This window comes from Polistes fuscatus, unplaced genomic scaffold (genome assembly GCF_010416935.1).
Source record: "Polistes fuscatus isolate 324 unplaced genomic scaffold, CU_Pfus_HIC Scaffold23, whole genome shotgun sequence".
Taxonomy (NCBI): Eukaryota; Metazoa; Arthropoda; class Insecta; order Hymenoptera; family Vespidae; genus Polistes; species Polistes fuscatus.
This window is the reverse complement of record NW_025113100.1, coordinates 2,829,549-2,843,256: the sequence shown is the minus strand read 5'-3', so window position 1 is coordinate 2,843,256 and position 13,708 is coordinate 2,829,549. Positions and strand designations below refer to the sequence as shown.

At 36.8% G+C, this 13,708-nt stretch overlaps 2 protein-coding genes across 3 annotated transcripts; one reads left to right on the top strand and one right to left on the bottom strand.

Annotated features, from left to right (window-relative positions):
* Nucleotides 1-1,392: 1,392 nt before the first annotated feature.
* Nucleotides 1,393-3,617, top strand: LOC122518222 (negative elongation factor E). Its single transcript, XM_043637006.1, has 3 exons — nt 1,393-1,861; nt 2,180-2,673; nt 2,775-3,617. The coding sequence occupies exons 1-3, from the start codon at nt 1,772-1,774 to the stop codon at nt 3,016-3,018; spliced, it is 828 nt and encodes a 275-aa protein (XP_043492941.1). The 5' UTR covers nt 1,393-1,771; the 3' UTR covers nt 3,019-3,617.
* A 132-nt stretch (nt 3,618-3,749) lies between these two features.
* LOC122518221 (trichohyalin) lies at nt 3,750-11,077 on the bottom strand. Of its 2 annotated transcripts, none has more exons than XM_043637004.1 (3): nt 10,858-11,077; nt 9,277-9,685; nt 3,750-8,640 (listed from the first exon to the last, which is right to left on the bottom strand). In XM_043637004.1, the coding sequence occupies exons 1-3, from the start codon at nt 11,046-11,048 to the stop codon at nt 4,228-4,230; spliced, it is 5,013 nt and encodes a 1,670-aa protein (XP_043492939.1). In that variant the 5' UTR covers nt 11,049-11,077; the 3' UTR covers nt 3,750-4,227. The 2 variants fall into 2 exon arrangements, with proteins under 2 accessions (XP_043492939.1, XP_043492940.1); XM_043637005.1 differs by lacking the exon at nt 10,858-11,077 and adding an exon at nt 10,116-10,696.
* Between the last annotated feature and the right edge of the window lie 2,631 nt (nt 11,078-13,708).

Genomic DNA, 13,708 nt, shown 5'->3' with positions numbered 1-13,708 from the left:
CTCTTATAATTCGGTATCACCTTTATATATATATCAATTCAATTACAAATCTGTTTTGCACAACAAACAAACAAACAAACAAAGTAATAAAAAAAGAAAAGAAATTCAATAAACAAATGTACCAAGCGGAACAAATATTGTAATTAAATAAAAAAAAAGAAAATTATGTAAACTATTTATATATGAATGTAAGGAGATGATCACATCCGATTGTAAAATTAATTGATTTTTATTATTGATCAAAAAATATTGAATGATAGCCCATAAATTGTTGTAGCGTTAAATGAAACATACAAAAAAAAAAAAGAAAAAACAATAAGATTATTGTCTAAATTTTGCTATTATTTAATTCTCTGTATACAACATGTGTATACAATCCAATGTATCAAATGATGCTGTAAATCAGAATAACAATTTGCATTTTTTGCATCTATAGTATATATAAAAATATTCAATACAATAATATCTTCATTACAATACATTATTCTTAATGACATAGACAAAAAGAATCATAAAAAATACAAGAAAGTGTGCACGCACATTACACATAAATGTTGTACATGTGGTGGTGGTACAACACGTGTATGTGTGTGAGAGAGTTAAATAACAAACAACAAAAATAATATTTTTATCCCTTTTGAGAATAAAATTGAATTTGAAGATTATGAAATATATCTCGTTTAGTAAAATATGTGTATACAGGTTGACACCTGAACTTTCCAATTAGCGATGATCGAACAATATTATGCCTTGTGTAATATATCTGACAATTATGTGAACCAAATGATATTTTTAATTATGAACAAATGAAATGATATGTGAAAGTGGAATAGACTATTCGGTTCAAAAACAGATAACTGTATGAAATTTGATCAATCATTATATAGTGTGATGTTTTTCTTATTTTTTGTCTTGCTGTGTTTGACATCATTAATCATTGTTATTGTTTTATTAAATATACAAACAAATAAATTTGTTCCTTGTGTATCTAAATATATATATATACATAGGTATATATGTGTAGATATAAAAATAACAAATTATATACATTTTATAAAGTAATTCTCTATATGGAAAAAGAAATACGTCATAACTTTGTTTTCAAATGAATACAACGTGTTTTACAAGAAACATATCTTTATTGCATGTTAATTTTTATATTACATTAAAATCAATTATTATTATTAATATTAGATAGCAAATATTTGTATAGATGTTCAGAATGTACGTAATATATATATGTGGGATGCGAGCACTTCCAAGCCAAACTTAAATAGGCATTCGTGAGGAGATTGGACGGTGGACCCTGGATAGCTCAATGGTTAAAGAGCAGGCGCCCGGAAAGCGGAAATCCCGGGTTCGAATCCCGGTCCAGTCAGTCCAACGGCCCAATTTTTTCTCGAACCCTACATATATGTATATATTTATAAAAGAAAAAACATTAGAAAATTTGGAAAGTATTAAGCGTACGATACAATCGATGGTTAACATTTTTTATAATCATAAAGTATCATTGTATATTGGTAAAAAAGAAAATATTGATATAAATTATTTGAATGCATGAATCTTTCTATGAGTAACGTGTATAATTAATTATTCACTTTATTTGTGAATAAATTATAATTGTTTTTTCAAAGGACAAAGGTAGGGGTTCGATATTTTAAACGCTCGACGGTTGGTAGCACTTGTTACAAATTTAATCTACTGTTCGTTTGGTACAACGGTGTTTTATTACAATTATTATTCTGACTGTTGTTATAAGTAATATTACATGCAAAATATGGTTTACTTACATTTTACGTCTAATTTAACCGAGGAGGAGTCGATGTTGCAGATGAAATACGGCAAATTGAAGAGAAAGGTGTATTTAAAAATTCATTTAACAATTTCTTAAAAGTTGAGGTTAGGTTTATATTTGACTAATGATTGTACACTCTGACCATTTTCAAATATGTACATTTCAATATGTAATATCATTTTATTTAACAATGTTATATTAATAATGTATTATCCTCATCCAGTCAATTAATTATTTGATAAAAATAATGTTATAATTAATACGAAAATATATAATAACCATCATGATTTTTTCTTATATATAAAATGATTGCATATTTTGAGATAATTTGTATAAAAGTCATTTATTTGATCATTAATATAAAGTTCATTGTTTTCCTAGAAAAAAGCATTGCAAGATTTAAAAGCTCCTAAACAAGAAACAGAACGCGTGCCGCAAGCACCTAAACGTCCGACAGAAGCAAGAGATGCTAGAGAAGTTGCGAAAAAGCTTATTAAGTCTGGCGTCATTACAGCACCGAAAACACCTAAGAGACCGGAACAATCATTTAAAAGACCACGTGGACTAGAAAGAAAATTAAATAGTACAGAAAAGACAGTTAGTTCGTATCAACCATTTTCAGCAGCTCAAATGGAAGAAGAAGAAAGCGAAACTGTAAGACCTAGAGTTAAGGATTTATATGATTGTTTTGTCAGTGCTCAAGACAAAGAAGATAGAAGTACGGTCGATAAGCAAGCACAAGTAAAACAAGAAATGAAACCCAGAGCTGGCAATACGATATTTGTTTGCGGTTATAAAATATCTGAAGATTTTTTGAAAAAACATTTCCAAACATTTGGCAACGTTATTAACATATCGATGGAGGCTGAGAAAAAGTAAATATTATGATTATAATAATGAATTATTCTTATATATGATTTTTAACATATTTTATGCGTTAGAAAATTAATATATTTTCTTTTTCATACTATTATAGTAGAGGATTTGTGACCTTTGACAAACCCGAGGCAGCTGAGAGAGCGATCAGCGAGATGGATGGAAGCATGGTTTCTTCCATTCAGTTAAAGGTTTCCTTAGCAAGAAGACAACCAATAATAGAACCGATGAACGATGCTTCTTCTAGTTCAATGTGGACCTCGATAGCAGCTAATTATTCCTTGAAGAGCGTACATAAAGATAGGCGTGACTTAAAAGTATACGAGGAAGATCTTTTTCAATAATACGAAATACGATGATTTCATTTTTGGAGAAGGGTAAACTTTTCATTTTTATAGTCGTTCTATATGAGAGTCCACGTATATTTGCGATATTGGCCTATATGTGCGTATTTATGTTTTTTAAATGATCACAACTCATGATCACAAAAGTTAATTCGTTCTTTTATTTTAATTTGTTAAAAAACAACATGAAATCAACTTTGGTTACAGTAAATCATAAATCTGGTTACCGATGACCGACTACGTGCAATGTCTAACATTTTTGTTATATCTCACTTAATATAGGGTAAAATTGATATTTTAGTTATTATATTTAATTATATATTTTTAATTTTACGAAATGAAAAATGGACTGTTAAGTTTAGGAGCCTACGCAAACCAAAGTTTGAGTTTTTCTGTTATAACATGATCGCCATTTTGTTGAAAATGTTTTTTTCTTTCTTTTATTTTTAATTTAAAGTTTTTTTTATGTTTTTTAACGTCAAATGAGAACCTCTGACTCTGGGTTGCAGCTTATAAAGATTATATCTAAATTAGCACCTGTACAATATAGTATAAGACTATAATGAGTAAGCAAATAAAAATTATTCTCGTTCTAATAATTTATAGAAGCTTAGATATCTATTTTATAGAAACTTTAAAAATGTGATAAATCTAAACGTATTATATTTATATATATATGTAATGTGTATCCAAGAGAAAGAGAGTGAAGAAAAAGAACTCTGAAACTCTTATGTGTTGCACAATTATTTTTAATATTTTGTATATTTCTAAGGATAACACTACAAATATCGAAGAGGGTTTCAATAGATCTCTTTTTAACATTGCGGGTAAATTTGAATAAATAAAGTCATATATTTAATATAAATCCAATAATATAATTGATGTTTTGCATTATTGTAAAACTTTTCTTCGTAATCGTATAAAGTTATTATTTAATCACTATGATAATCGTCGTAGAACTTCGTCATCGTTGTTTTTTTCCTCATAGTAATAAAATATAACACAATATTATTATTATTAATATATATAAAATAAACTTAATTGTACAAAGTGATAGATTAGATCGAATCAGATTGTTGTTGTTGTTGTTGTTGTTGTGCGCAATTGTACGTAAAATTGCAAACGCTTATTAGCTTGTCAAGAAATGACGAATTATGAAAAAGATCATCATACCACCATCATGATAGTTATCATAAAGTCATATTCACATTATTGCGGAGGATTGAAATAATCCCAATGATGGTAATGCATTATTGTTCGAGAATTACTGAAATATACTATCAATAAGATCGCGATCACAAGTAATAAGGCACACAATGCCAATTCAAGTTCTCGAATTTTCCCGGCCGCGTCTTCGGCACCAACCCTGGAGACCAAATGTGACGCGAAATCTCGAATAAGTTTGGCTCCAACAATGCGTATAGCTCTGAGAAGTTGTCGGGAGGATTCGCGAATGGTTAATTCGGGTTGAACCACCCTGCTGCTGGACGGGGATCTGACCAAGGACAAAAATTCCTCTGGAATTTGTGAAGTTGGAAAAGCGATGAAGTGCGTAACACCGGTCGATAAATTGGACGTGATCGGTGATTGCGAACATTCTCGCGGGGCTTCCTGATTGTCAGAAGATCTTTCTGCATCCTCGGAATAAGAAATAACAGCATGTTGTGCTTGAGTTAGGTTAGAAACGTTATAAGGTGAACTGGTGGTGTCAGGTGTATCTGGGGTTACCGAAATAACAGGTGGCAATGATCGAATTGGCGAAGCCGTTTGACGTACTGGCCTAGTTCGTTCCGTTGTTGTTGTAGTTGGCGAGGACGAACGTGATCTAGATTTTCTTCGACTAATCCCGGTTATATCTTCTTCTTTACTTTGAACTTGTTTATCTTGGAAATCGACCACGTCTATTTCCGGCCTACGTTCTGACATTAAATCAAACTCAGCCGTTAAACTCGACTTTGAATCGGAATGACGAATCTGCGTCGATAATTGCTTACCTTCGAACATTTCTAAACGTTTCATCGACATCGAATCAACAGTTTCATGATCCTCAGGCATACTTTCGATCAATGATAACGTATTTAACGCGGATTCCGTTTCCGTACTTTCGATTTTTATTTTCTTTTTAGCATCTTTAATACTTTTCTCATCATCCAAATTAGATTTAATTGATCGATCAGTAGTTGAAACCTTACCGTCGTAGCTTTTCATTTCTTCTTGATCCTGAATCACATCTTTTTTAGTTGTGTCCTTGAAAGTAGACTCCGTGTCACTTTCTCGATCGCGCAAACGTCTTTCTTCCCTTGCTTGCGAGCTAGCCACACTTTCCAAGTGACTTCTGATAGCTATCAATTCTTTGATAATCGCAGGAGAGAAAGAGTCCTCTTTGGGTTCTTGTAAATTTTTCAATTCGCTCGCTGATATCACTATTGCGTCAATTTCGGAAGCGAGTAATTTACTCGTTTCTAATTGGGCCACGCTAAGTCGATCAACTTTCAGATCGCTGACTTCCAAACTGCCTATTCTGAGAGTTTCATCAGTCATCAATGCGGATCGTATGATTGATTGTAAATGTGATTGCAAATCAGATCGATCGATTGCAATTGTATCGGGAATTGTAGATGGTGCTGGTGGTGGTGGTGGTTCCCCGGAAAATGGCGTACGCCTTTCCTGAAATCTTTCTTGACGATAATCAACGAATGGGGAAGGTTCTCTCGATGATCTCGGCGAATCAACGTGCCGATATTTGTCGTCGTCGTCGTCGTTAGGGGAAAATTCGGAACTTGGTAACATTTGAAAATGACTAGGACTAGGTATTCGTTCGGTAGATACCATTACTTGTGAACCCGATAACGATGGGGTTACTATCAATTTAGCTTGGGTTATTTCTTCTTCTATGATCATGTCATCGGGAAGGGGATCGGTTTGAGTAGCAGTCGTTGCTTCGTTTATAATCTCCGATAAAGATTCGTCGTAGTGATCTTGACTGTGTTCTTTTCTAGCTCTTGGTGGTCTCGGGGGTGCCGGTAATGGTCTTCCTTGGATTTTGCTCAAAACTCGATCGTCGCGTAATTCTTTGCGATCCTCCAAATCTATCTCGATGTATGGCATAGATTCTGATTGTTGTTGTTGTTGTTCGAGGATTCTTTCCTCCATCGATAAATCGTCTCTTAATTTGGTCGACGAAGTAAGCGTACTATAAGTACGCTGTGGTCTTTTCGGAGGATTAGGTCTTGGCGTAGTGGCAAATTTTTCACGAATCTTTCGTCTACGAGGTGGCGGGGGCCTAGGTGGTTTGTCCCGTTTGTCGACTAACGCGTATCCCGACAAATCTCTCATGGAATCGTGAGTTGTCGTCTCGTCCGGCGGTATATCTTCTTGAACGTAGTCAACTTCTGGCAAAGATTCGGCCCCGTGGGACGTACGATCGTCGTCCTGAGCCAAGGAGATAGTTCTCGATCTGGAACGTCTCTTTGGTGGAACGGGAATCGGTGTGTCGGCGTGTTGATGACTTTTTCCTAATACTACTTTATCATCTTGCGCGTTAAGGATTATATCGTGAATCTCTTGAGATGATCGTATTGGTTCGATTCCCATTCTAGACGATGACAATAAATTCTCCTCCCATTTGTCGCTACGACCATTGCACATAGTCGTAGGAAACAGTTGTTCGTTCCTACCATTTGGAATCTTCGATCCGCGAGCACGTTTTCGTCTAATAGGTACGACAGGGGGTTGACGGGGCACGTCACCGTTTTGCACGATATTTCTCGACACGATGTCGGATTCGATCGGTACTTGGGATTGACTGCGAAGCGACGATCTAGATTTCCTTCTCGCCGGTTTAACTACAACTATATCGTCCAATGGTTCGTTAGTTGGTTTGGTCAATTCGTTAGGATCAAATTCGGTTTGATAAACGACGCGATGTCTCGAGCTACTGTCGGAACGTTCCTCGTAATATAAATCGTCGGAAATATCCTCGCTAGCTCGTTGAACCATGCGTTGTTCCCTTTTTGCTCTAACTGGTGGTACAACAACGTCGTAAGACTCAACCGAGTCTTCTTTTCTTTTTTTGCGTAACGATCTCCTGGCTGGTCTTTTCGGAGGTATACTTGGCATTATTACGTCATCGGCCAACGCGTTCACAGGTTGAAAATATTTATCGAATTCGGGGACGTTGTCGCGGGGATAATATTCCTCGGAACCGGTGTCCTCGACTATGCCACGTCTACGACGATCGCACGAGCTACCGCTGGATTGTTGCTGTTCCCTATCCGAATGAGCCGAGGAAAGATCTCGATCTTCCAATTCCTCCAATTCCTCTTCCAATTCTTCCTCATCGTAACCCTCTTCCTCCTCTATTTCTATTTCTTCTTCAACTTCTTCTTCAACTTCAACTTCTTCTTCTTTTTGTTTCTTTTTGTCTTCTTTTTTCGAGGCTAGTTGAATTTGTTCAAATTGTCTTGGATCCACGGCAGCGAATGAGGTACCAACTTCAAATGGTGCTGTCGGGTCAGCCAACGATCTCGTACGTCGCACCGGCTTAAACATCTCATCCCCGATTACTGCTGCCTCTTCATCGGATTGTCTCCAATCAGACTCCCTGGGTTGTTGTTCAACATCTTCTCTCCTTTTTTCTTTCCCATTGATCTCTTCTCTACCTTCCGAGATCTCAACCGAGTCAGGATCGTAATCCATATATTGTATCTCTTCTTCCCCTTCTACCCCTTCTTCTTCTTCCTCCTCAACCTCCTCCTCCATATTTCTACCAGACTTTCGAGGTTTATCCTTTTTCTGAGATTTTTCCCACGAGATACGAGCCGCCAACGTGTCTTTCTCTACCAACATCAACGATCTTCTGGGTTCTTCCAACGAAGGATGACGCCACGGACGCATCCTTTCGATGGCACTCACATTTTCGTTTTGGTCCAGCTCGTCAAAAGTTGGCTCGCCGAATCTCAATGCCCAACTTGCCGTGGTCGACGGATAAGATTTTCTAACTCGTGGAAACGTCGCACTCTCCTGCGATTGTCCACGGGAATTTTTCGGCGACGAAGTTGCCGCGTAATCCTCCTCGTCCCCGTCCCCCTCCCTGTCCCTGCGTGTTTTAGATTTTTTCTCGAATATACGCGGATACGTTGAAAAATCGAAAATGTTTCGACGCGAGCCACCGATCGTTGAATCCGTCGAACGTTGTTGTTGCTGTTGTTCCTTTAACGACGATTTTCTGGTTTTACGTTTCAGTGCTTTAGGCAAACTTATGTTGGGACGTTTCATACTGAATTTAGCTTTCTCAGGTAGACGAAATTTCGAACTATCGGGAAAATGAAACTTCGGTCGTTCCGGTAAACTGAAACGTGGCCGTTCCGAGAACGATGATCTTATCCTGTCCATCCTGCTAGGGACTTTTTTATCCGTTCTAGATTTGTCCGACTTCCCGCTACTCGTCGTCGTAGTAATCGATCTCGTCTTCTCAGATTTTGGTCGTTTTGTAAAAGAAAATTTTGGTCGTTGTATACCCCGCAACCGTGAGCTCAATTTACCCGCCTGACTCTTCAAACGTTGAGGTATAGTTCGTGAATCACGGCGTAGGGGTAACTCGTCCAACGCCGGTGAGTCCATCTGAAAAAAAGTTAAAAGGTTTCTTTAAACGTGGACACTCACGCACGCACACACGCACATACACACACGTAGATTGAGTTTTAACAAGAGGGATCTGCCAAATCTTCGAAAATATATCGAACGTGTTATTTGATATCGTTTAACATATGGTTGGCTCACTTGTTAGATCCTACGTGAACGTCAAGCAGTCGTGGGTTTGACATTTGGAACAGTTACGAAATAAATCATCTTTCATTCGGTGTTATATTTGTATGAGATCGACGAAAATCATACTTCTGTTTAGAAATGTCTTAATATAATCTCGTCATCTAAATATATAAATATATAAAATAAATGACACACAGACACATGTGAGATAAATGAATTGATTTGGCATATTCCTCTGATATATAATATCATCGATATATTTTCAAACGATTTATTTCAACCAATAAGCCAAAAGATTCGTTTAATAGAACGGGGGAGTCAGTTGGAAACTATGTTGCATAATATATCGACCCATTATACTATTGTTCGTCTAAATATAATCTTTAACAAGATGGTGGAACACGATGTGGAAAGAGAAGACACACACACACACACACAGAAAAATCAAATAAAATGAAATAAAATGAAATGAAATATGAAGATGACCACCTGACTGGTGTTGACTTCGCCATCGGTCCTAGACTCGGCGCCAGGAGTTGTGGTGGCAGTGGTCGGGGCAGGGGGGGTCAGGGCAACAGCAACAGGACTGCTAGGGCTGCTCAAGTATCGTTCATCCAATCTTTCTTGAATTTGTTGCGGACTGTCTTGTTCCTCGGACGTATCACCGACAGTTTCACCAAGTTCCTGTCCTTCCATGGCGACATCTTCGATTCTACCGTCCAAGGGTAGAATGACATCTCCGCCTAGGATCAATCTGGATGGCAAGAGGCCTCTTTCGTCGATGCTGTCGTCGCTGTCCGCGACGGGCACCACGTCCGTGTCGATGATCTGTACGACTGGTGCCGTCGTCAACGGATGATGTCCCAATGGTGCTGCGATTGGTTCATATTCATGCTCGCTGTTTGTGATAACATAATATATTTCATTAGATATATATATATATATTAATTAAGAGTTCACACAATTAAAATCGATTTTTTTTAAATTATATTATTCATTGAAATTAATAATATAATATTGATTAATATTAATAATAATTTAAAATATCAATATAAAAAAATTAATAATAAATAAATATTAATATTAATCAATATTATCAATATATATATATATTATTAATTATATTTTTATTATCATTATATTATATTGTTAATCGTTAATATTGATCCGTTAGATTGAAATATTAGATTACATCAAAAATGACAAAAAAAAAATGAAAAACCAATTCCATTACGCAGTTTAAAAAAAAAAAGGTAAAACTTCAACAGAGAACAAACTCACGAACTTTCGATTCACCCCGAATAACAATCATCGGAATGAAATCTTACCGATCGGGTTGCACATTTTTCCGCAGATCGCCGAAAAATCTAATTCCCTTAGTTTTATTGGGCAACATTTATATACATTAATATACCCAACATTTATAAAAAATATATCTCGATCTCGTTCGATCTCATTCGTTCGTTCGATTAACGACGAGTGGCGGTGAATCCCCTCGTGGGTACGCGCGCGCGCGCGCACGCGTCTCGTAAAAAAGAAGGGCACCCACACACACACACGTACGTACGTCGTACCGCAAACCGGTAAAACAAATCCGCGCGATTTAGGCGCGATCTAGTTGTGTACGCGTTACGAGTCCTAACGCGCGCGTCAGACGGATGACTGGACTCGGACCGGACCGGACCGGACCGGACCGGACGGGACCGGACAGACACCCGTAGCGGAAACAAAACCCGGGAGCTGATCCGTGGATTCTAACTATAGCCAGCTGGCCGAACCTTAAATAGCCGCGGGAATTTGCAATGGCTCTCGAATGCTGTAACCAGCCCAGCCACCGCACACACGGTGGCTTGGGAGGAATCTCACGAGAGTTGATTTAATTCCTCCTCGGTTGTGCTGCTGCTGTTGCTGGTAGTGGTAGTGGTGGTGGTGGTGGTGGGTAGCAGTGGTGGTGGGCAGAAGTAGCCATTATAATGATGATGATGATGATGATGATGATGATGATGCTGGTGGATTCTGGATACAGGGAACGGGGAAAGGGGGAAATTATATAGGAAAAAATGAACTAACCTGCATGGGAGCCTGGAAGTTGGTAACTCTTGCATTCCTCCTGTCCTGGAAGATGGTCTCCCAATTCGAGCTTGACGTTCCGGTAATAGGGAATCACTTTGATAATATTGACAACCGCAACGAACCTCGCGTCCGAGGCTGGACGTCGATGACGCTCGCGAGGTGCGTCCTTTAAGTTGCTCTCCCTGCATCCTCCTCCTCCTCCTCCTCCTCTTACCCCCTCCCACCCCAACCCCACCTCACCCCTCGCGAGAGGCGTCGACGTCGCTAACGCCGACGCCGAAAAACCAATGAACCTACTCCAGTATTTTTCTTCTCTCTCTCTCTCTCTCTCTTCCTCCTTCTCCTCTCGTTTCACCTTCCTCGACTTCTCTGGGATGCAACAACCCCAGAGATTCGTGTTATTTCGTTAGTCGTGAATCCTAATAGCTTTTCCTCTCTTTTTTCCTCCTCTCCTGCAAAACTCCTGAAGAAATGTCGAGGTCGCTGTTTCGAGGGCTAACGTTCACGACATCAACGCCATATCACCTTTGCAATCATCACCATCACCCACCACCCACCGACATCCACCACCACCACCACTACTACTACGATCTGCTTCACCCTCTGCTTGCTCTGGAAGAGAGGAGAAAAGAGAGAAAGATTGAGCGAGAGAGAGAGAGAAGAGAAATGCCAGTGCAAGAGCAGCAGTCTGCTGCAACGCCAACTTGATGACTCCTCTTCTTCTCTGCACTCTCTCTCTCTCGAGTATCCTACGTTACACGTACGCAACCGCGAAACCAAAGAGGACATTTGAATTATTTATAGAAATTTTCTATAACGCGTCAACGCATTAGATATAAGAAAACCTACGCTTACCTGTCTTCGTATTTTTGCATACAACCTGATAATATAATACCTGCTACTACGTTCTCAAATATTTCTACTTTTTTCTTTTCCTTCTCTCCGTTTACTTTTTCTATTAACCAATACAAATTTTCATGGTGTATGTATGTATGTATGTATGTATGTATGTATGTATTAGGGTGAACCAAATATATAAATTCGTAAGGTTTTTTAATTATTAAATATTTCCAAAGTAAATTTTTACTTGTTAAAATATTTCCATTGTGCAGTTTATGACGCAATAAATTGACGAACTTTTGATTAACCGTAATATTTCGAGATATTTCGTATTTTCCCGCGTAAATTCGAAAAAACGTTAAATAAGTAGTAAGATTTTATTAGAGCGCGACATTGAATGTCGAACCGTTATGAGTTTCTATTGCAAAGTAAATTTTTATTTGTACAAATATTTCCATTATGCAATTTATAAAACAATAAACTAACGAACTTTTGATTCACCGTAATATTTCGAGACATTTCATATTTTCCCGCGTAAATTCAAAAATACGTTCGATAAGTAGTAATACTTTATTTAAGCGCGACATTGAATGTCGAACCATTATGAGTTTCTATTGCAAAGTAAATTTTTATTTGTACAAATATTTCCATTATGCAATTTATAAAACAATAAACTAACGAACTTTCGATTCACCGTAATATTTCGAGACATTTCATATTTTCCCGCGTAAATTCGAAAAAACGTTCGATAAGTAGTAATATTTTATTCTAGCGCGACATTGAATGTCGAACGGTTATAGGTTACCGTTGCAATTCTATTTAACCATAACTATTGGAAAAATATAAATCGATTTTTGTTTCGATTGATGATCTCTTTGTCGTATAGTTATTGTTTTGTATTCTTTGAAATCCAAACGATCCTTCTTCAATCGTGTCAATCCATTTAATCCATTGACTTTTGCAACGATTGGAATTCTAATTGGAACAAACAAAGTTGTCATACCGAGTAGATGCTCTTAATGCTTTCTATATAGGAAAACTAAAAATAGTCATTAGTAACGGCTAACATCTAGGAATGGCATCGTTGTCGTTGCTTTTATATATTCCTTTGTTGTTGTCTCTCGTATTTTTATTGTCACACTTGACAAAAAATTAATTCATATATATATATATATTATTTATTATTATTATTAATACGTACGATTATTTTTAATACGTACGTAATATTATACGATTAATCAACAGTCAAAATGTAAAAAAACACGAATGGGATTCGTGTTACGATTTAACGAATAAATATTCGAATTTGAATACAGAGTAATAGTATTCGAGAGAAGAGATCGGTTAGTTTGAGTCAATAAATGTAGTATCTTCGTATCTTGTGCTCCACTTTTTGTATATAAATAACCACAGTTGGATACGCACTCGCAGATGTTTGGCTGTTCGCGCGCGCGTCCTGAAAGAACACACATTTTTTTTTCTATTAAGTAAAGATCTAAACTATTCTTTTTCGTTTTCTTTTTTTTTTCTCATTTTACGAAGAGAGAACAAAAAAATCATAATATTCAATATTGTAACCAACGAATGTGTGAAATTCGTGGGAAGAAAAATTTTCACATCGTGTCGTTTGCTTTTGTTTTCAATATTCGATACGCAACATTGAATTGAATTCTTCATTTGAACACTTAAATTTAAATATTTTTATCGTGTAAAATCAAATACGTTCAACATTTTTTAATATTATTCATTTCAAATGAAATTAATTATCGAATACAAATTTTTGTTTTTCTTTTTTTTTTTTTTTAGTTTCTAGGATTGCGAACGAAGATGAGAGTTGTTGCACGACGTACAATTAGACGACAAAAATTTTCAAACTTATTTTTCTTTCCCTCCCCTCCCCTCCACCTCCCCACCAACGAACAAAGTTTTATACGAAACGAATTGTATTCGACAGTTTTTTTGTTTCTTTTTTTTTTCTTTTTTTTTTCACGTAGAATTATTTTCTTCC